Source organism: Poecilia mexicana, unplaced genomic scaffold (assembly GCF_051168715.1).
Source record: "Poecilia mexicana isolate PSO_F unplaced genomic scaffold, ASM5116871v1 scaffold_7, whole genome shotgun sequence".
Lineage (NCBI taxonomy): Eukaryota > Metazoa > Chordata > Actinopteri > Cyprinodontiformes > Poeciliidae > Poecilia > Poecilia mexicana.
In genome coordinates this window covers 19,085,369-19,108,443 of record NW_028263376.1, presented here as the reverse complement: position 1 = coordinate 19,108,443, position 23,075 = coordinate 19,085,369, and the positions used below count along the sequence as shown (strand labels likewise).

The 23,075-nt window shown below is 37.8% G+C and overlaps 4 protein-coding genes across 6 annotated transcripts; 3 read left to right on the top strand and 1 right to left on the bottom strand.

Annotated features, from left to right (window-relative positions):
* The first annotated feature begins 2,700 nt into the window (after window positions 1–2,700).
* On the top strand, window positions 2,701–7,168 carry slc60a1b (solute carrier family 60 member 1b). Its single transcript, XM_088007576.1, has 9 exons — window positions 2,701–2,938; window positions 3,024–3,222; window positions 3,328–3,573; window positions 3,672–3,834; window positions 4,006–4,121; window positions 4,267–4,440; window positions 5,617–5,922; window positions 6,048–6,168; window positions 6,293–7,168. Exons 1-9 carry the CDS (start codon window positions 2,709–2,711, stop codon window positions 6,394–6,396), a joined length of 1,659 nt encoding a protein of 552 aa, XP_087863702.1. The 5' UTR covers window positions 2,701–2,708; the 3' UTR covers window positions 6,397–7,168.
* A 1,573-nt stretch (window positions 7,169–8,741) lies between these two features.
* LOC106922251 (CMRF35-like molecule 5) lies at window positions 8,742–13,365 on the top strand. Its single transcript, XM_014994503.2, has 4 exons — window positions 8,742–8,849; window positions 8,936–9,301; window positions 10,456–10,507; window positions 10,670–13,365. Exons 1-4 carry the CDS (start codon window positions 8,813–8,815, stop codon window positions 10,791–10,793), a joined length of 579 nt encoding a protein of 192 aa, XP_014849989.2. The 5' UTR covers window positions 8,742–8,812; the 3' UTR covers window positions 10,794–13,365.
* Window positions 13,366–14,081: 716 nt separating this feature from the next.
* LOC106922247 (cell division control protein 42 homolog) lies at window positions 14,082–19,627 on the top strand. Of its 2 annotated transcripts, none has more exons than XM_014994500.2 (6): window positions 14,082–14,207; window positions 14,761–14,901; window positions 14,986–15,058; window positions 15,785–15,894; window positions 17,434–17,631; window positions 17,792–18,336. In XM_014994500.2, the coding sequence occupies exons 2-6, from the start codon at window positions 14,797–14,799 to the stop codon at window positions 17,879–17,881; spliced, it is 576 nt and encodes a 191-aa protein (XP_014849986.1). In that variant the 5' UTR covers window positions 14,082–14,207; window positions 14,761–14,796; the 3' UTR covers window positions 17,882–18,336. The 2 variants fall into 2 exon arrangements, with proteins under 2 accessions (XP_014849986.1, XP_014849987.1); XM_014994501.2 differs by lacking the exon at window positions 17,792–18,336 and adding an exon at window positions 18,438–19,627 and having other exon boundaries at window positions 14,083–14,207.
* LOC106922243 (F-box only protein 6-like) lies at window positions 19,606–22,869 on the bottom strand. 2 transcript variants are annotated; one of them, XM_088007197.1, is made up of 7 exons: window positions 22,789–22,869; window positions 22,540–22,646; window positions 20,997–21,246; window positions 20,781–20,895; window positions 20,584–20,679; window positions 20,250–20,379; window positions 19,606–20,182 (listed from the first exon to the last, which is right to left on the bottom strand). In XM_088007197.1, the coding sequence occupies exons 2-7, from the start codon at window positions 22,618–22,620 to the stop codon at window positions 20,012–20,014; spliced, it is 843 nt and encodes a 280-aa protein (XP_087863323.1). In that variant the 5' UTR covers window positions 22,621–22,646; window positions 22,789–22,869; the 3' UTR covers window positions 19,606–20,011. The 2 variants fall into 2 exon arrangements, with proteins under 2 accessions (XP_087863323.1, XP_014849982.2); XM_014994496.2 differs by having other exon boundaries at window positions 22,540–22,860.
* Window positions 22,870–23,075: the final 206 nt, after the last annotated feature.

Sequence of the window (23,075 nt, the reverse complement as noted above, 5' to 3'; positions counted from 1 at the left end):
CATAATATTTTTTATGTTTTGAGGCAAATTAAATCACAGAAGAAGTGAGATACGAACCAGTCAGGTTGCACATATGCGAGATGATTTAGCGACAAATTCGCAGACACAAAGCGGTGTAAAGATTTGTGTCGTCTTGCTCTATCAGTTTGTCAAAAGTTCCTCCCTTAAGATAAATAAATTCAAAATAAGAATGAAAAACAGCAAGTCTTTGACTTCTGGTTCCCTCTACTGTGAGTGTGACGGATGTCCATATTTGGTCATAACCAGTTTCCTCCTTTCTCACATTAACAGGATTAGGTATTATACCCTCTTTTTTTATTCCAGACTGGTGGCTGAATGCAAGGGCATAGGTTTGGTCTAAGTTTTGGTGGGGACCTTGACACCCCCCCCCCCCCCCCGCAGCACAGTGAAATGCCGAAGAGCACCGAACATTTTTGAGAAGGGGGGAAACCACATTGGCTTAATAACCCCTCCCCCCAACCATAACCATATCATACATCTTGTGTATACAACCAGATACAGTCATACTCAGCAGATCAGTTCAAGAACACTTTACTTTTTCCTTTACAAAATTCAGCAAACGTTACAAGTAAGATCAAAAGAAATATCCTCTGGATACTCCCTGGTCACTGGCACTCACACTGACTGCCTCCTATAGAGCAAACAAAGCGTAACCTGGTTTGTATTCACACTAGCTTAACTTAATTTAAGACTAACACTTCAAATGCCATATTTACTGAGATAATTTCACAGTATATTTCATATCTGAGAACTAACACCTCACCTGGAGCCCTGAAGCTCCAGCCACCTCTCCATCGTTCTGCTCTGCCCCTTGCTCTGCTGTCTGAGCATCCTATGTGAAAAAATATTACATAATTAACAGACCTATTCTACCTCACATTCAGTGCTGACCTTACTAAACACCGGACTTTACAACAAATGCGTTGCGTGATAGATATCTAACTTATGGGTCCACTCACTGTACTTACAGCCGACGTAGCGAAATAACTTCTGTCTGTCCTTTTCTTTTTTGGTGGCGACATGGTCTCGGAGACTCAGAAGGAGACGCGTGTGCCCAGCTAGCCGCCGCCTTTTGCAGCTAATCAAAGAACGTCGACGATTCAACTGACTCCCCCTCCCCCCACCCCCCGACAGCACCGTTCCGACACGGTCTCGGAGGCTCATAATAAATGTCAAACTAAGGAGCTTCCGTTCCGCGCACCGCCTGTTGCTGCTAATCAAAGATCGTAGATCCACGTTCTTTGAGCCAATATGGCAAAAATTGGTCGGGACTTTTTCATATCCCGTGAATATTGGTCGGGACATGTCCCTACCGTCCCTACCCAAACCTACGCCCATGGCTGAATGTAACGTTACTCATCATTATATACATTCGTTTTACAAAAATGCTACTCCTATAAGTCAGAGTTCGCATTTTTTCTAAAATAGGGTGGCGTTATTTTCATATATTGTGTTTTCTCATACATTTAGATTAACACAAACGCTAACAGTGGAAGAAACTAATTAGCTGAGAGAAAAATGAACCTAATCACAACACCGAGACAAAGAAATGTGCGATGGTTTCAAGCTTTGCACCAAGTACATGGCCAAACCTGTCCTGTTTTGATTTCATGAGAGAAACACCTTTGTCCCCGATACTGACACAAATTCAGATAATTTGTAATAAATAAATGAACAATGGATCACCAAATGATATTTGTTCCATCAAATTTAAGCTTGAGTGCAACCATTCAAGCTGATAAATGTAATAACAGAATGCCACCACGTGTGCATGTCTGGCTGAAACTCCTGATATATTCTGTCTCTTTGTGAAATATTTCAGAGTTTATTTGGCCGTATGTTTTGGATAATTATCAGTTTGGTAATCCCAGTGCAATTTTATCTCAAAGGCCACCAGATAATAATTTAATACTGCGGGTCTCCAGCCCTACTGGAATGGCTTGTCAACAGTACCACTGTTTAAAAAAATAAATCTAAGCCTCTGGTCAATTTGAGGGATAAAATCGTATAAAAATGTTCATTTATATTTATTTTACAGGAACTATAAAAGTCACCATTTGCTGTACGAGTGATTTTGCTAGCATTTTAACATTTTCACAGGCCAACAGAGAAATAAAATGTAGCAGCACATGTTAAGGGCATACACTCCTCCTTATATTGTATATCTGTCTTGTGTTTGAAGCCTGCTTATGCCTTGTTTTGGGGGCAATAATAAATATTCCATGGATATTACTTTATCTGGCTGTAATTCTTTGGAGTTTTATCAAATTATACTATTCAGCAACTTACCAAGATGATTATTGTTCTCAATAGTGACTTTTAAATTATCCAAATAAGACAAATGTCAGACAATCTGCACATGAGACATCTGTGTCGTTGCTTTCTGTATGACACATTTTCCATTAACATGAACGTGACATACTGTGCAACACAGTGACACACAAATGTTAACTTTCCTGTAGCATTTCAATGAGCAGCCCTCTTTCTAAGTCAAACATTGATGCCATTCAGATTGGGATAATATTGTTGGAGGGATAAACACTTCATCCATTAACTCAGTTGAGCAACGCAAAAGAGGGAGAGAGCTAAAGGCTTTAAGTAGAGATCCAGAAACCCAATAGAACCTCAGAGCTTCATTCGACATTCGGTTGTGAGAAAAATACACCCGGTGGTCTTCTGTCCCCAAGATGTTCATAGATGAGAGGATTGTAACTCTGTTCAAACGAAACGCCCATCACACGCTGACTTACTGGAGCGTTTTCTTCAGCTTTGGACTGTGCATTGCTTTTCTTGGACCTACAATATTGGACTTGCAATGTCAAACAAACTCAACGCTGAGTCAGATTACCTGGGTCTTCTTTTCTCAGCAGTTCTGCTTGCTGATTGGCAGCTCGGTTGGTGGCGTGTTCAAGAGAACGTGAGTATCGCTAAACAAGTGAGCGTCTAGAGATTCGTCCTCATTTTAACTGTGTCTGTCTATGTCTTTTTTTTTGTCCTTAAAGGCTGTTCAGTGCTCTAGCTGCCCTGTTTGTCTCTGCGCTTCTCATCTCTGTGATATTTGCCATCATTCCTGTCTGTAATAATGTCCTCGTTCTGGCCATCGCCATGGCTGTGTCTGGTTTGGCAATGGGGGTTATTGACACCATTGCCAACATCCAACTGGTCACCATCTATCAGAAGGACTCGGCCATTTTCTTGCAGGTAAACTAAAGAGACGCTCATTTAAATAATAGGATAGAGAGATATGCCACCGTTCTTCCAAAACTCTGGTAGTTTGACGTTCCTGCCCTCTGTGTGCTTCTGCAGGCTCTGCACTTCTTCATCGGGTTTGGAGCCCTGGTGAGTCCACTGATTGCAGATCCTTTCCTCTCGGAGACAGGCTGTGGGAATCATACGGGGAACGAGACCGAGATCATGCATCATTTCAGGAGCATGCTGAGATACAGTCCAATTGCGGAGCACAACATAACTCAGAGCCACCTGTCTCATGATGGAGTGGAGAAGGAGGAGCCAATTGTGCAATATGCTTTCTGGATTATGGCGCTTATTAATGTAAGACACTCGGCAGGCATACGTTAGTTGTCAGTTGATTTTTACTTATTTATTTGATGAAAATTTTAAATTTTTATTCATTTTGGGGGGGTTTTCAGCTGCCTGTGCCCCTTGCTGTGCTGTTCCTCATGTATCGGGAGAACTTACTCCCATGCTGCTCTGGCAGCACTCCACGTCTCCTAGACAAGGATGAACTAGCAATGGAGACCCAGCAGGGGGCCGAGGGCCCAGACTTGGAGCAGAAGGAACACGAAGCTGGAGGTATGCATGTGAAAGAAGTATTTTTCTTCCCTTTCATTTTAATTCATCTTACATTCCTTCATGAATAACAAATACGTTGTCAGGAAATATGAAAACAAAACAATGAATGCCATTTTGTGCACACCGATACATCATTTCTGACTCTTGTTTTTTTTTTTTGCTCTGCCACAGGTCATGGGAGTATCTTCAGCTGCTGTCAGAATGATAACCTGCGTGGACTGCCAGTATCCTTCTTTATGATTCATGTCCTTGGAGGGATGGTGCTCTTTATGACCGATGGCATTGTGGTGAGTGAGAGGTGCAAATAAATCACACAGTATTCATTTCACAAGCATTATTTCCCAAATAAACTTTTATTAGTCTATACAAGATATGCATCCCATAAAGCATAGAAAATAGGGTGCATGAAACAAGATGTTTCTTTCTTCTCAGGGAGCGTATGCTGGCTTTGTGTACACCTACGCTGTGGCCCCACCGATGTCGTTGCCGAACAAGACGGCAGGTTACCTGGCTAGTATTTTCTGGGCAGCGATCACAGCTGGACGCCTCTTGTCTATTCCTCTCTCATATTGTTTCCAACCTGTACGGCTACTCATGTTCAACCTGGTAAGGCCAACCAAGAAGTTCGAGACACATTATCTTAGTATACCGTACAGTTCCTTGACCATTCTTCTTTAGATTTGTGGGATTTTATGTAATAGAATAACTGGTGATTAACTGAAGAGGAAGGAAAAGGATATACGTTTTTTTTTTGTTTTTTTTTCTGGGATGCATGGTGTGCATTTTCACTCCATCCTGCTGAGTTACTAAAACGCTTATTACTGCAATTAGAGCTTTGAGTTTTTTGAGCCCATGTAGAGTTATTGTTGTTGAGCTCATACCGTTCATATCTCCTGCCAGTCTCCTCTGAGACTGAGGGAGGAGCACCTACAAAACTTCTGTTTTCAAAGCCAGTTACAGAATTTCAATAAGAATTGGGTCTAAATTAACATAGCACATAGTCATATTCTATAAACTGGAAAACACATTTGAATTGTTCTCTTTCGACAGATCAAAAGTGCTTTTTGAAAATAAGCCTAATACAGATATTAATCACACTTTTTATTAAGCCTGCATTACCGCTTTAAAAAAAAAGTCTTTTAAATTGGTCTGATATAACATACTGATCCGAAATGTCATACCTTCATTAGCAGTAAGGAGAAAATCATCATAATTACCAGAAAAAAGAAGCTTGATCAAAACTAGCTCCATCTAATGTAGTGAACTGAGTTTCTGAAATGAACCTTTCAACTCTAATCTAGTTTAGGAAATTTTACTGACAATATACTTTGATGGAAAACGTTCAAGTGGAGCTCTGGCTGTGTGTTTAGAGCTGCTGGAAGGTGATCTCTGTCCCACTTTCAAGTCATTTGCAACCTCCAACAGGTTTTCCTTAAAGGATTGTCCCATATTTAGCTCCATCCATCTTTACCTCATTATGCAGCTACCACTGTGATTCATGTTGGACATGGTGTCTGCAGGAAGTTCCACTGCACATAGCATTTACTAATTAGGTGATCTCTGAAGTCAGTTGACCTTATTTAGGAATATTTAATAGCTGCTAAAGACCTATTCAAGCCACAGCTTCAGATGTTTGTTAAAATAACAACATGCATCCGGTTCCTTCCACTTCTTAATGATTCACTTTGTGTTGGATTCTCACAGAAATGTGTGTCTGTAGCGAGATATTTCTCCTTTTCACTGAAACTCCGTGCTCTTAAACCACTCTCTGTATTTTTGCAGGCAGGAGCTATTGTTACTGTGTTGATGCTGCTCATTTTCTACACCAGCAGCATCTTCCTGTTTGTTGGAACCTGTTTATGTGGACTTTTTTTGAGCAGCATTTTCCCCTGTATGCTTGCCTACACTGAGGATATCCTTGATTACAAGGGTATAACTTTTTCTTTTCTTTTCTTTTACTTCAAAATAATGGTGCACTGGTGGAATGAAATGAGAGAGTATGAATTTGTTTTTGCAGGATGTGCAACCTCTGTCCTGGTGACAAGTGCAGGGATGGGAGAGATGGTAATGCAGGTCCTGGTTGGCTCAGTAAGTGCCTCCGTTGTTTAAAAAAAATCTGTAAATGAGGAGAATTATGTCCTTAATCGCAAACATACGGCAGGTGTTGATTTAGATTTATGTTTGGTAGTTTCATTTTGACATTTTCTCCACAGATCATTCAGACTGAAGGAAGCTACAGCTTCCTGTTGTGCGGAATGATAATCGCCTGTATTGGGTTTATCCTCTTCTTTGGTCTCCTGCTTTTCCATCGAATGCACAGAAATTACCTCACAGGTACGACATCAACCAGAATCATTAAACATTTATTTTAAATCTGTAGATTTAGATGTCTTAAAGTTTTGGGGGGGGTTTTAACACTCTCTCAAAACTCTCTTTTGTTCTTCTAAAATCGGAGCAGGAACATCAAAGAAGTCAGCGATGGTAGAAGAACCAGCAGCAGACCAGAATGGATCAGCCAAAACAGAACAGAAAGAGAATGACGACACTGTGACAATTTCATAGTTTAGATCTTTAAAATCTTTTATTCTGTAAATTGTACTAGTCACAAAGATTTCCCGCTTTCTATGGCTAGATTGTTGGAAATGAGAAAGGACAGGCCAAGATTTTGAAAGTGGACATGTGGTAAAGGATTATAAGCAGTTAATATCTCGCCAGGGTTGTGTTAATCTCATGTCGTCTCTATTTTTGTAAAATTAAAGCATAGGGTTAGTTTGAAGGGGATCAAGACTCAACTGGACTTTAACCATTTTAAAACCACTATAATATCAAAATATTTACAGTGATTTAAGCAAACCGTATTGGATTAGTTGATTAGTTGCCAAATCAACTAACCTATGTTGCTAAATGAAGACCCAATAGTGGCTTACATTATGAGACATAAACTGCTTATTAGCTTTTAACACAACCTCACTTCCAAAATCCTAAACTATCCATTAAAAACATTTGTATACTTTGATGTTTTGCATATCTCGCCACGTTTTTTTGTAAGAGTAATACATACAAAGTTATTGTAATAAAGTTTAACAAGTCAAATGTTTGTTTTCTTTGCTTTGAAGAATAACTGTTTGCAAATGCAGCCTCTGTCTTTCAATTTATCCAACGTGCAAAGAGAAAAACTCAGATGTTCTCCAGGATAAAAAAGTCATCCAACCTTTCTACAGATAACAATTAATCTATGTCTGCAACCAGAGGAACAGCTAGAAAAATATAAGCATCCACTTTAGAACAAGATGAATCTTTAACACATGTATTTAGAAAAGTACATAAAATTAGATTTTCATCCTTTAAAACAGCAACACATACCGGCAGTTCCAGGCTTAAGATTTGACTGTGTTGCTTGAATTTGTGTGCAGTGACAGAAAACATTAGCAGTCAAATCACAATCTGGAGACAAATTGAGTCTGAGAACCCATTTAGACACCAAACATTTGAAGATAAACATGTTTGACATCTCTAGTTATGCAGAAAGAAGGAAGGTGATGCGTCATAAGCAGGGATTTGCAATCAGCTTTAAAGAATTCACATAAAAAATGGAGAACTTACCAAATCAAGGCTTCCTTTCCTGCATTTCTTCTTTCGTCTTTAAAAGCTGACATGATGTTTTTCTGGAGGTCAGAGAAAGTCAGAAAGCAGAAGCGATTATGTTGTTAAGTTCCACAGGTTATATTGGTGTGTTTTTGATGGGCTACTGCAAATATGTAATGAAATAAAACAAATATCCAGAAATTAATTTATGAAAAGTAGGAGGAAAATCTACTTGGTTCAAAATTGCATTATATTCTTCCTATTTTGCCCTATGGAGAATACTCTTATGACTGTTTTGTCATAGATTACACACTCAGTACATTAGTCATCAGTTAAATATATTTGAGTATTTCATATAAAATAATTATCATAGACTCCAAAAGTGATGCAAAAGCATGTCTGACAATAATTACCAGGGTCAATTAGTAGTGGTTTCTCTGGGTTTAGTGATTTTGACAATAAACTAGATGGTTTAAATAAAATCATTTAAATGTGATTATGTAATTAGAGTTTCAAAGAATAAACTTAGGTTTTCCTCAAGACTCAGTTCTTGAAAGGTTGCATTACAAGCAAAGCTGTGTCAATTTGTTTGTCTCTCTAGGGCCTCGTGGTAATTTTGGTGGTCCGGTGACTCCTGGAAAGGTTCCTTATTGTTCCAATTCTTTCCCCATTTCTGAATAGCTGTGCAGAACTGAGATAAATGATAAAGAAATTGTTCACACACACAAAAAAAAAATGCTATATGTGGAAAATACATAGAGTGTTGATCAACTGGAGAGAACACTGTCTATTACATCAAACTTTACATGATGTGGTTTGGCAAATTGGTAAGGAAAGCTGGGGAAGCTCAGCTGGTGGAGCAGGAGCGACTGAGTCCAGGGTCATATGCATGTCTTCCCTTTTCTGTCTCCAAACTCTTTCCTGTCAAATTAATGTTCATTAAAAGCCAATAGAACCTAAAAAAAGTACTGTACTTTAAAAAAGAAAGCCGTATGGAAAATGTAGGCTGAAACTTAATTAATCTCACAGAAGCATCAGGACAAAGTAAAAATTCCTGTTTATAAGGGAAGTTTTTGATCATAACATATGATTCATCACGTCATCAGTCCTTTGGGAAATCCCAGCACAAAGATCTGAATACCATGTAAATAATGAAAAGCAACCAGAGAGGTTTATCACCGACATTAAACACTAATATAACATGAATAAAGTACGATAACGTGACTTTGCATAGCTCAACATAAACAAATTCAAATTCAAAAGTAGACTTACACAGATAGACTTTGTCAACCAGCCTGTGAAGAACTTTGTTGCATAATCAGAAGGGATAAGAGGAAGCCTTGGAGTTGCCCAATTTGCTGTCGCACTTCACATTGTTCCCTGCAGCCACACCATGAGAACTTCAGCTTGTTCTGCCAGCAAAATTTGCGGTAATTATTTCAGCACTGGAACAGATTAATAACAAGAAATATGAAAATGTCTGAGCATTTAATGTTACCGACTTTGTCTTTCGCAGTTCCTTTTCTATGTCTCTTGTTGCTAATGAAGGATAAAGTGGACTCAGTTGATCTGTTGGCGCCAGAAGAAGTAACGGCATCACCCGGTGGATTGGTGAAAGTCGCATGTCAGTACGACCTTCAGTTCAAGGAAAGACCCAAATACTGGTGCAAAGGATCAGTTTATGAATTTTGTAGAGTGCTGGTGAAAACAACCAACAGAACACAACATGACAGGTACTTTATCGCCGATGATAGGGCAGCAGGAGTCTTCACCGTAACTATGACTTCACTCGTGGAAAGTGATGAAGATAAGTACTGGTGTGTAATATCCAGATATGGAAGAAACATCTTCAAAGGTGTCAGGCTTGTCATCACTCAAACAGGTATTTGAATCAACACAGACTTTCCATTATAACACACAGGATGGGGAGTCACGCTACTGAATTTTGATTGATTTTGCTTTGACTCTACGTTGATGTTAACCTGTAAAATCTAATATCTAGGATTTTTTGAGAGAAAGACTTGAATTCAAATCTTTTCTCAGGGGGGAATCATAGAAGATCTGTTGGTGTTGCCAGCTGTCATATACTCTAATAACAATAGCTCAACAGAAAATCCAATTTTAATCATTTTTAGGTTAATGTGTTTATCTTAAGATGTCTTGTATTGTTTTAAAATCTGTGTGGGGGATATGTGCTTGATGATAAAATTCTAGTAATTGTTTTTCAATATATTTTTAAGTTTTGAAGAAACAACATTAAGAATGTAATTTCATTCAAAACATGTGACTGTGTTTGTCATTTATTACACGACTTGTTAATTTTACAACCCCCAAAAAACACAATTTTACTAGTTTGGCTTGAGTAAATATCTTTGTAAATATAGCGCAATAAAAATGTCTCAGTGACCTTTAAATTAAACTCTTGAAAGGTCCACTCTTAAAAATTCTGGGACAATCAAATTTTTGGTATCTTCTGGTCCAATCCCATTCCTAATGTGGATTCTCTCAGCCCTTGGTTGGTTTAAAACATCAAAATTAACTTTATAACGTTTTAAGCCCCCAAGAAAGTGACTAATGTTTTGTGTAGGTTACCAAAGATTTGATTGCTATTTGGTTTAACACCCTTTGTTACTGTTGCTAGGTTGGATGTCTACATCCAAATGTTGAGGAACGGCATAGCAACAGTAAAGACAGCTGAGCAATACTGCAGCCCACGACAACTTTATAATGACTATCACTAACAATAGCAGAATTACAATTCATATTCAACATATGTATTGACATCTGAGTGATTCAGTGATCAAAGTAAACTGCTGGAAAAAACTTTAGCTTGATTTAGATTTTGGCAAAGCTTGATCAGATTTTTACCAAATGTTTGATTAAAACCACCCAAATTCTGTCCCAACACCATAAAATCCTGAATTTTCTGCTGAAGAAACAAGCATAACTGTTTTATATCTGGTATAATATTGTGAAATTTGTTTATTAACCAAATATTGTAAATTTATTTTTGATGCAATATGTCGTTCCCTGCAGCTACAACACCAAGCACAACAAAAAGTAGCTTCTTGGCACAGCAGGAAACCAGGTGGGTGTTAAAAATATTTAAAAAATTAATTATGAAAAACATATTATTGTATACTCAGCAATTTATAATTTATTTATAAAAAACTATTCTTAAAAAACAATGATGTCCTCTGCACAGAGAATGTAAACTTATTGAAGTGCATGTTTTATTCTATGTTTCTAGTCTGTGGGCATCTCTAAGGTGGTTCCTCTTTTTGGTGACATTGGGGTGTTTGGCAATGACACATGTGGTTGTCTGGAGGATGGAGGCTTCAAGGTACCCAGAACCAGAAATGACTGATATGTAAATGAGCTGGTCTGTGGGTAAATCATAAGCACAGGCATAAACAGTCATCTGTGATATCAAGAACAGTGGAGCAGCTAAACAAGACATGTGGTGGACATTCATTTAGAGTGAATGTAAGTGTTACATCCTGATTCAAAGATCATAACAACTGGGGAGACACAACACCAACAATTGTTTTAAGCCCTGTCAAAGGCATTTATTACAAAAATAAAAGTAAAGAAGGATGTTGGTGACAACTCGGGTGTACCGGTTGGCGTAAGCCCAGGAGTCGCCGATCAGGAGAGCCTCTTAGTGGCAGGTGTACCGGGAGTCCCTACCGTATCATTTGGGAACACCAAGAACCCCCAAGTTCTACCAGGCCATCTGCAACAGCAGGGGGGGCTGTCACAGGAGGCGTATGGGGTTCCATTTGTGTCAAAAATATGTTGGCATGATGTATGTTTGTAACATACAAATATGTATGATATCAACATCCATATTTGAATGTTGATATCAATCCAGGGGCTGCACAGTGGCATAATTGGTAGAGCTGTTGCCTTGCAGCAAGAAGGCTCTGGGTTCAATTCCCAGCCCCGGTCTTTCTGCATGGAGTTTGCATGTTCTCCCTTTGCATGCGTAGGTTTTCTCCAGGTACTCCAGCTTCCTCCCACAGTCCAAAAATATTACTGTCAGGTTAATTGGCCTCTCCAAATTGCCCCTAGGTGTGAGTGTGTGTGCATGGTTGTTTGTCCTGTGAGTCTCTGTGTTGCCCTGTGACAGACTGGCAACCTGTCCAGGGTGTACCCCTCCTCTCGCCTGGAACATTAGCTGGAGATAGGCACCAGCAACCCTCCCGACCCCACTAAGGGACAAGGGTGTAAAGATGGATGGATATCAATCCAATGGGAAAGGATCTATCAAGATGTTAATTTTTTTTAATGTGGGTATTTAAATTGACAAACCATTTTATTTTCAAAGTCTTAAAGAAACGTTGGTTAATATTCCTGTGAGCTGAGGTGTGTTTTTGACCCTCTTTTGACTTGTTTCACTTTACAGAATAACAGAACCTGCATCCTGAGAGTATTCTGTAATAATATAATGTAATAGCGTAATGTCACAGCCTCTCAGGACATGCAAGTAAAATCATAAGTCATAAACCAGTCATTGCAATCAAATTGTTTATCATTAGTTTGGATTACTTAACATTTTTACACAATTACAATTACTTGTGCAGTCTAATACATCTACTCTTAATTCTTAGATTTAGAAGCATCAATTGTTTTCTTTATGTGCAACACAGAAGTAGTGAAATATTTAGTTTGTGAAACTGCTATGTTGAATTTATGTATGGGTTATTTAACAACTATATGTATTGTTTTTTTTTATTAAATCTCCAAATGTGGAGGGGGTGCATTTGGGGCTTTTTCTACAGTGCATTTGTTCAGATGTCATTTTTAACATACCAAAAGGTCCATGCTAATATAATAGCATCTCATTGTGTGAAATACCATGAACATGAAATTAAAGCAATTCCAGTTTGTTTGTTTTTTGCATTTGTGGCTTGTAATGTGCCTGAGCGAAGTGGCTGCATCAACAAAAGATGTCTAGGCCACTAGAAAAAAAAGTGGAGGTTAAATAATGTCAGCTGCTGTGGATATTGTTTTCTTAGCCAAATTCAAAGAAGGTTACTGAAACAGAAAACACTCAACCACTTAAATTGAAGCTTTAAGAGGCTGAGTTGTCAATGTAATCATTCTTTCTGCCTCTATTGAAGAGATCAATTTTCTGATATCTCCCTGCAAGTAAAGGAAAACAATGTTCTCAGTCCACTTTCACTGCCCTCTGACAGTGCAGAAAATCAATACATTTAGGAAAAACAATTTTTCTGTGGTCTGTTGCAGCATACATACACACTTGCTTCCTGAGGATACAAATATATTTTGCTATCAAAACTATAGTATAAACAGTAGAAATTAACAACCAGCAGGAATTTTTAAAGATACCAGCAAGACATTTAGGGTAAATTCAATCATACTCACTAGAATATTGTTTATCACCTAGAAAATTTGTCATTGTCCATTTTATTTCTTTTTTCAGGTGTTTCTTGTCACTTTGTTGTAAATTGTCATTTCTTCAAGACAGCATGTATCGCTCAAAAGCCAACTACTAAATGTAGAAACCTCTATTAACATCTCTTGAGGCAAGCGATCCAAATTTTATTGGGCATTTCCTTTTGTATCACTCTTTTTCTGTACATTTTTTTTTAAAACAAATCAGTGTAACTCAAATGCCTTAAAATCTGTCAAAAATCATTTGCTGTCATAACATTTACTGATGCTGACACAACAGCTTGATTTTGTGTGGTTTGAAATGTTTTCTGTCAAAGAAACCTAGTATATTATATTGAGTCATTGACTTTCAACACTCATGCCTTCTGGTTGAGCATGTAGCAACATAAATGGTGCTACATGCATCACGTATGTTGCTACATACACTTTGCCGCAATGTAGCAATAGAGGAAAGAAAAACACATCTGTCATGGCTGATAATGGGCTTGAGAATACAGAACATACACACAAAAAAAAGAAAGAGAAGTACTTCCTATGTTAAAGAACAGTAAAAGTTAATAGCAAGAGAAGGAGAACATTGTTAGCAGCAGTGTCTTACCTAATGCTCCCAACCAGGAAGATGTTACCGCTATGCAGAACACCAGGCCTAATGTAGCTTCTGAGAGGAAAAGAAATGAGGAGAAAACATAGAGTTAAGAGTTGAAATAACCAAATAATGCAAATTGCAGAGAAGGAGGATTATGTAGCTGAGAGGTCTCAGGTCAGAGAAGTGGTCAGAGGTCTAATGACTTGACTAATTAGAATCAATCTGTATATTTGACATCAACTGGAGATTTCCCAAGTGCTATGGCATGAGGTTTGTTATGACTTGGATCTGTATACTATAAATAAAGTTATGGGAAGGATGCAAGGTCAGTGGGGGTGCTGAGATGACATCACCATCCCTGCTGCAGGAACCACTTGGAACCACTCGCAAGATATTAAACAAAGCCAGCCAACATAACGAAAGGACGGCGCTTTTTAAAATAAGAGCATCTGGGGAATGGTTTCCAGTTTGTGAAATAAAAGGCACATCCACGGACAAAATATTATCTATTTATAACATAATAATATATAATATAATAATATAAATATAATTATATTTAATGTCGCAATTTAGGTGTCGCTTTCGCTGCTACTTTGTGAAACATGTAAGTTTATAGTGTGCTGACAGGAGGTTTATTTTGAAAAACGTTTCCGGGATTATTCAGTCTAACTTGACTGGTGTAGTGGACGTGAGGGGCTCGGCTGTCTGACTGAACCAAGTTTCAGGTCGCTGGTGCCAACGCCCGGCGAAAACAGCCAACTTATCAAGTACAAAAACGGAGGTACGTAGCTTTATACAAAGCCTACACATATATCTAAAGTTATTTGACGAGCGGGCGTTTATTACAGTCATTGTTTTGGATATTGTAGTTTGCTAGCAGCAGCAAAGTATACACGGAGACCTAAACTATCGTTACCGACTGGTGGCTAAGCTAACGTACTGGTTAGCACTATGTGGCATTAGCCAGCACTGCAGTAGCAGTTTGCCAAACGATACAAACGAATGTTTTATGTTCCATTTGCTAATAGCTCAACTAATCAACTAAATAGCATATAGTTATGCTGTAGAACTACTCCTAAGTAGTCTACACAGCTAAGTAATTTTGCGGACAAGTAATTGTTCTTTAGCTAGTGTTAGCTTCAAGACAGCTTTGATAATAATGGGGTGTGACTGAACACCCCATTGCTGCCTTTTCTTGGCATCACATCGGTTTATCAAGTTGTACCGGGATTTTAAAAGGCAGGACGCACCACATAGTTATGTCTAGAGTTTGTCTTTATTCGAAGATGTATGTCGTAATCAATGTAAGCTTTCTCCTCCCCCTCTTCCTGCAGCTAACGTAATTGTCAGCAGCAGCCGAAAGCACAGAGATGCAGACTATCAAGTGTGTTGTGGTTGGAGATGGAGCAGTGGGAAAAACCTGCTTACTGATTTCATACACAACCAACAAGTTCCCTTCTGAATATGTACCAACAGTAAGTTTTATTATTAGTCAGCCTGTTTGAAAGGTTAAGTTAAAAGCATGACCTGTCTGTGACCATTTCACTCTTTGATTGCAGGTGTTTGATAACTATGCAGTAACTGTAATGATCGGGGGTGAACCATACACCCTTGGCTTATTTGATACAGCAGGTATATATATATTTTTATTTTTTTCCCTTAACATGCTAATTAAAATGTTTTTTTTTCTTCATTATGCTAAATTTAACGCCATTTGCACTTTCTCACAAATTAACTACAAGTTGTGATAACCCTGTGTGGAATTGGCATGTGGTTGTATTGAATTATTTAAAGACATGCATGTAATATGAAAATGTAGATTATACTTGATTGTGGTTGTATCTTGCATTAGCTTACAGGTTTGTAAATTTAAATGTTCCTGTGTAGGGTTAGACGTTAATTATTTGCAATGAACTTCATCAGAATGTATATGTTTAATGGATAAAGATGACTATGACTATTTTTGTCATGTAAAATGTTCAGAATTACTGCTACACAAATAATCTGAACTGAATTATACAGGATCTGTGCAGATACATTGTTTAGAGACATTAATAAACATAAATTATAATTAGTTGTAGTCAATTGCAAGAATAGGGATAATTCCACAGTTGTGTGTTTGTACAGCTATAGACACAGAAACTCTTCTTGTGTCCTATTTTACTTTGGTTTTAACATTGCAAAAAACGTTGGTATATGTCCAAACAGGCTTTCTGTTGTATGCTGTAAAACAGAGCATAGGTTTGCTGCACTGCCTGTGGTCTATGGCTTTTAAAGTTTCGTAATTCTAGAAATTTTTAAATTTAGTGTCTTTGCTCTGAGTTATGGTATGTCAATTTCTGTCTTGTCTGTGTGTAGGTCAGGAGGATTACGACAGGTTACGACCACTAAGCTACCCTCAGACCGACGTCTTCCTAGTCTGTTTCTCAGTTGTTTCCCCTTCCTCATTTGAGAATGTTAAAGAAAAGGTAAGCAAAAAAAAGCTAATTTAAGATCACACCTGAAAATCTTTGTAAAACTATTTGAACTCTTCTTTCATTATTTCTAAATTAATTTCACGGTTTAGATAGACTTAATGCAAACTGTTTTTCAAGAGTTTTTACATTCATTTTTAAATATATCTAACTTAAATTGCCATTTGTTCTAGTCCATAGCACCAGGTGATTCTAGTGACTTTAAGAAGTTACTTTCTTAAATCCTTCCCAGATAGTTCTGTAATCATGTGCTGTCATCTACAAAACTGTAATAAAAACATATTAAATGCCTTCAGAAAACATGAGCAGATCAGATAAATAAACTTGACCTACAATGTCTCAGGCTAAATTCAAACCCTCTCATATTATGCAGACCAGTTTGTGCTTAATTAAACTCATTAAAGCCCAGTTTGTTCCAGAAGACAATTGTCCAGTTTCGCCTGGAACTGATAACCTAATATGGCTTCTGCAATGTGCCAAACCTGCAAGCGCTTGCTTTGAGGAAGTCTGGCTGCTTGCGTTCTGTCTGTACCATGAGCGACGCTGCACCCATCTGTCTCCCATAGTCATCCCAGACATGCTTCAAGGCTTTCAGTTGATAGCTTTTACTTGCACTGTCAGCTCCCAGATTTCAAGGAGCAATTGTACGATCCCCAAACCAAGTCCAAGCTGGACGACGGATGCAAAACAAATGTTAAACATTGTTGAAGATATTGCTAAATTGCCTCTGAATTTCTATTTCACAATGACTTGCATTTCCTTTTTCTTCATCAAGTAACATGTTTGGTATTTAAAGCTGCAGTAACTTTTATAAACGTGTTTTTTTTTGTTTTTTTTTTACGTTTCTTAAAACTGTCACTCTGTCATGGCAGTATAATAAATACTAGACATTCAGTGGGAAAAATAAAAAGAAGCTCCCAAACACAATTGTGTATGCACTTTCTACTATAATTATCTTACCTATTTTAAATAAACCAATAATTTCCCCTGTGACTGTACATTGTGCAAACATATTATTAAACAGATATCACTTTTACCCACAGGAAACAGTAGAGTCTGGGTTAAAGGAGAAGAAAAGAAAAACTATTAAGCAGCTAAATAGTTTACTAGTTTCCTTCTTGTGAAAAGGGAAATATTGAGAGAACAATTCTAAAATAACAAAAAAGGCTTCATCACTAGGGATGGGTAATATGTTAGATTGTGAAGGATTAGAAAATGTTTACAGTCTTAAATTAAAATACAGGTTTTGAGAGTAACAGTATCAGACTGTAGCTAAAGTCTTAAGTAATGCATGTCATTTGTACTTGACACAGAATATTCTCAATGTTTTCATATCTGTTCATAAGAAACAAACTGTATTTCTTTTATTTAATAACTGAAATCAACATTTCAATTATTGAGTTTTTGGAGCACTTATTCGTGACGTCTTTTGCAAATTGAGCGACGAGTACATTATTTATGGAAACATCTGTGTGCTTCTGACACTGTTATTTAGCCAGAGTAACATTTTTATTTGTCTTTTTCCTTTTCTAGTGGGTTCCTGAAATCACCCACCATTGTCCCAAGACCCCGTTCCTGTTGGTAGGCACTCAGATTGACCTCCGCGATGACCCCTCCACAGTGGAGAAGTTGGCCAAGAACAAACAGAAGCCAATCACCCCTGAGACGGCAGAAAAGCTGGCTCGAGACCTTAAGGCAGTCAAATACGTGGAGTGCTCAGCCCTGACTCAGGTAAGACCTGTTTCTACTCTGAACCCTGCATGTTTGCCATCCTTTCAACAGCAATGCTAGAAATACTTTGTCTTGTCTTTTGCTAACAGCTTTCGGCTCTAAACGCCATCTAACACTGTATGTGTCCGTGTGTTTCTCCTTTCTTTGTCTTATCCTGTAGCGGGGACTGAAGAACGTATTTGATGAGGCTATCCTAGCCGCTTTAGAGCCCCCTGAAACTCAGAGAAAGAGAAAATGCTGCTTGTTCTGATGTCTTCGTGCATCTTGCTTTGCCTCTTGATTGTCTGCTGCTTTTTCATTGTAAAGAAACGTCTCTCACTGAAGTAACCACAAACTCTTTCGAAGTTAAAAACTCTGTGCCCATCAACCTTTTTTTCTTCTGTTCCTGTGTGCTCTCTTCTCAACTTGGCCTAATCATAGTTATTCACGCTGCCTAAGATGATACGAGTGCCAACCTTTCAGTCTCCTTTTCATCCATCTATAACTGGACATGACTAAGATTTTCTTTTTAAAGCACATTATGTTCTCTCAGTATTGAACTTATGTTATATTCCACAAATCCATCTAAGCTATCCTCTGTCTTGGACTGTGAGTTTTTCCTCGACTGTTGCATCAAAATTTTCCACTGACCTTTGTCATTAGACGGCTTGATCATGAGGAGAATCTTGTTTAATGTTTGAATAAAGGAAGATTTTGATTGCCTCACTCAATTTCTACTTGGCTTTCTTCTGCTCATACAGTTCAGTTGAGATCAATTTGCACTTGGAGGTAGCTTTGTTTTGAATAACAACATTTTGTTTCCACAGAAAGGATTAAAGAATGTGTTTGATGAGGCAATACTAGCCGCCCTGGAGCCTCCGGAACCTAAGAAAAGGCCTAAATGTGTTCTGCTCTAAGATCTTTCGCTGCTTTCTTCAGACCGTTTTCCAAAACCAGGTTAACAGTACTGATACGGCTTTCTGCACAAGGACATTCCACCGTTATTTGAGATGTCATGAGATTTTAGCCTTCCCACAGACGTAACATAAAAACATTTAATGTGTTAAATGATTTTTAAACTTCGGTTATTCTGTGCTGGGTCATTTGATACCACTGGTCAGAAACGATATGAACTCTTGACTGGTTAAACCAACAACCAGCTGGAGATGACACTTTGAAATAACTCCTCAGTTTGACCTCAGTGTTGCTTTTTATGGAGAAATGTCAGGAGAACAGATTAAATAACTTGTTTTCTCCACAAAAAGTTCTTGTTTCATGTGTCACAAAATTGGAATGCTCGCATCGTTTTGTATTTTGTTTAAAAATATGACTTTAAACGTGTTTCAAACTGCAACATTCTTCTATCACCAGCTTTTGCATTAGCAATAATATTCCTTATTTTGTGCTTTAAGATTTAAAATGTCTTTTAATCATTCCAACATGGCCTTCAGGAAGTTCTAAGGCATGCAGTGGATGATTTTTTTTTTCTTTACTTAATTCTCCATCTTTGCCCTCGTTTTTCCAAGACATGGCCTGAGAAATTAGGCAGGAAATGTATTTCACTTCCAATTGTAGAAATATTGATTTGAACATATTTTTTTTGCCAGAGAAATTTTCACAGCATTTAGGTCAAGCTTAAATCTTCATTGTGGTGACTTGGGTATCTTAGTTTACAGGCCAAAGTTTTACAACCAGTTCAGTTATTTGGTAACCTCAACATTGCCTGCATCTCATCAGTAACAGCTTGATGTTAAAGGACTGAACCAATGACATGTCTTTTCCATGCCGAATTTTTAAGGTGAATTGTTGAAGTGACTTGTAAATATAGTAAGAATAACTTATTTACTGAATGAAATTGTGCATTACTCATGAGGTTTTGAGAAGCTGAGATGGCGCTGAAGTCAATTTAACCTGAAAGATGTTTTTTCATTGTATTCAACTTGACAAAGTTGTACTGTATCTTGCTTGTGATAAAAAAAGCACAATAAACCAGTATTATGATTAAATCTTCAAATAACATGTTGTTCTGTGTCTTGATAATTACAAAGGGGAAATTATTTACATTTTTACACACGTGGACAAAAAAAGTGGCGGCAACAATACAACTGTACAAGAAATTAATAACACATTGTGAGCAGTGTGAACGAGCATTTAAAAACATGACTACACTGGGTTACATAATTGTTAAAGCAGTAGTTACTAGAAAGTTTCAGACTGAGAACATTCCAAATATACCAGATTTAAAAGTACAAAAATCAACAATCTTGTAAATATTGGGTTTTAATATAGGCTTGTTACAGTTTAAGATAATCAAGATTAGATGTCTGTTTTACAGCATGTTTCTCAGGTTAAAGGCCAAAAGAGTAATGTTGTAGTAGAGTGGTAGTTAAAACCCGTTTTCTTAACCACTATTGGATTCATAATTCTGTTTGTCCAGTGCTGGACATAATTCAATGGATGTTTCTGTTAAGCGAATCCCATACCATCCCGCCCAGAACACAGAATCTCTACCGCCGTGCTCAAAGTAGACGTATCTGACTCCGGGTCCGTAGTCCTTAAACACGTGGATCATCTGGGGGACAAATGAAGGATGTTATGCAAAGGATTTCTCAGGTTTCGTCTCTCCACTTTGTGCATACCTGTTTCCACCTGTGATTTTCCTGTTCGGGTAGGTGAATAGTCTCGGGAGTAAATTCCTGAATAACCCTATTGTTGCTGTGCAGAAGCTTGACGGACATGTTGTACTTACAGTTGCATCGAGGTGCGTACCTAATGACACAAACACCATTTTCGGTTCGGATCCAGCAAGGGTATGGAAATTTTTTTTTTGCATAAATCTAGATTATAAGACATTGCCATTTGGGTGTAATGAGCTTGGATGCATCTAGGTGTGGATGAGTCACAAAACATATTTTAAATTGAATTCTACCTAAATCTTTGTAATTACTCTCTGAGCTGAGGTGTTTCTCTCACCAGTCGGACACCTTGATGTGGGGCTGGACCTCGTCCATAAAAGCCTGGCTGTAGCCCTCCTTCACCAAATCAATGAGCTGTGACTTTGTGCATGTTCTGCAAACAACGGTGAGGGTTTACATGCTCCTGTATATTACAACTTTCATAAAAACCATGAGAAATTATTACCACATTTACAGAATTTTTGAGTTAATTACCTGAAGGAAGTTACAAAGTTTGTTTGTACTTGTGTATTTGGGTGAAGTGCCATCGGTTTCTCTACTCTCCATCCATCACCGCCATTCCTTACTATCGTCCAACCCTGTAATTCATCTGCATAATCAATAGGAATTAATTGTTTATCAAAGTGCATTTTTTATGAAGCAGAAAACATGGCATTTGCTCCACCTCCCCGTAAGTTAACATCTGTTCACCTTCCCCTCTTGGATTTTTTATGAGATTTCTCCTCTTCTTGCACATGAAGTAAAAGAACCTCCAGTCGCTGGGTACTTTAGAAGATTCGCGCAGATTATACCCTTCTCTTCTGCACCTTTGTCTCCAGAGAGACTCATTATCTGCGACATCTTTCCAATGATGGCAAACTAATCGACACACACAAACCACCAGGTGGGCAGGCAGATTTAGGAAGATTTCCTCAAGGATGTCCAAGGGAACATGAAAAGCCTAGCATGACAGAAAACAGAATTATTAGCTCAAGTTTTTAAATATTAGGGGAAAATTGCGTATTTTAGATTTGCTCAATTCAACTTCATTAAAACAACAGACAACAAAAGTTTGTAGCAAAACAAATTTTAAAACTCAAGAGTTCACCACACACACACACTTACACACCTGTGTGCCGCCAACACGGTCCCCCTCCATTTCTGAAGGTTTGCCAAACTATGTTGTAAGGTAAGGTTTTTTAGAGATCTGGATTCAAGTTATGAAATACAATATTTAGTTTAGCAAAACATCTGAGTGTTTTTTTTCCTGTGGTGTAACATTTTTAAAAGTAGTAGTAAGTAATATGTCCATCTAGGCAAAATGCAAAAAAAAATCTATATTTTTGTGGAGGATCTATGTTAATTGCATATATACTGGAACATTTTAGTTCAAGCTATGACATTTCTTTTCACATGATTATGTATGCAATTATACAGGCTAAGTATAAACATAGCTTGTTTCTATACTGACTCATACTTTAATTTGCATTCACTACGTCTGTCGTCAACAGTAAATAAATAATCAGTGATTATTATCAAATCAATAATCTGAATGGATAAAGATACACCACAACCTGGCTTTTCATGGAGGATGCTTTTTTTTTCTTTTTTCACTTTGATGATGATGCTAACTGCTGAGACAGACTGGCGACCTGCCCAGGGCGTAACCCGCCTCTCGCCCGGAACGAGATCGGCACCAGCACCTCCCCACCCTACTAAGGGACAAGGGTGTTATAGAAAATGGATGGATGGATGGATGGATGGATGGATGCTAACTGGAGATCTGAATGTATCTGCCTAGACAGAGGATGGATGACTAAGTGAAGTGCAGCCTATAGCTAAGTTAGCTCTTCTGAGAGATGTGATTGTTTTCTTTCAGCCATCACTGGAACATTTCTAAGCATTAAATTATTTTTCTTTTAACCAAGAAACTTGTTTTGATAGGAAATAAGATCTCAGAGGTTAACAAAAATAATGTAGAAATATCAGGGTTTTTTTTTAATCTAACTTTTTAATTTATTTTTTTAAGCACGTCAAAAATATTTTTGCAATAAACCAATGAACAAATTTTATGGTAGCATTTAATACCGCGATCAAAGCTTTACTTCTTTGTCAATCTGTCTTTTAATTTGAAAGCAACGTCTTTATTTCACGTTGCTTTATCAAGCTTATGCCACTGAAGTGGTCATTGCTAATTGCATTTGTCCTAAGAACATTTAAACATTGTGTGCGTTATAATGTTTGTTTTACTTACATGCTCAGTTGAATCCCAACCCGATTTAGGAGAAGGTGAATTCTGTCTGACCGGTAATTTAGAGCTGAGCGCTTCACCCATAGTTACTGTCGCTTTGCTCGTCTCATCTGGAATAAATGGTCAAGACTTGAGACTTTCGTACGAAAACCGTTTTGGTGGCTATTACGTCAGCATAATACCACTCTAAACCTAAAACACAAGCCTGTGTCCTGCAGATGAGTTTCTAATATATAATATATAACTTAGCACCTTGCGAATATCTTTCCGGAAGTTTCTCCTCATGAGCTCAGCTCCTCTTCAACTCCGCCTCATAAATACGTGCATCAGTGCGTAACAGTTCCTGTTCTAAGATTAGCTTATAGCATTGGTTCCCAAAGATTTTCTTCTGGTTTATTTCACACTTCAGGTTGCAACAAAACAAACTACAAACCATCTTTACAGTGAAACACTTTTGTGTAACTGTTTTTTTTTTCTATACTGTAGAAGAGTATTCTTTGCTGTCAGTGTTATTTCAAGCATATTTATTTTTTTATTAA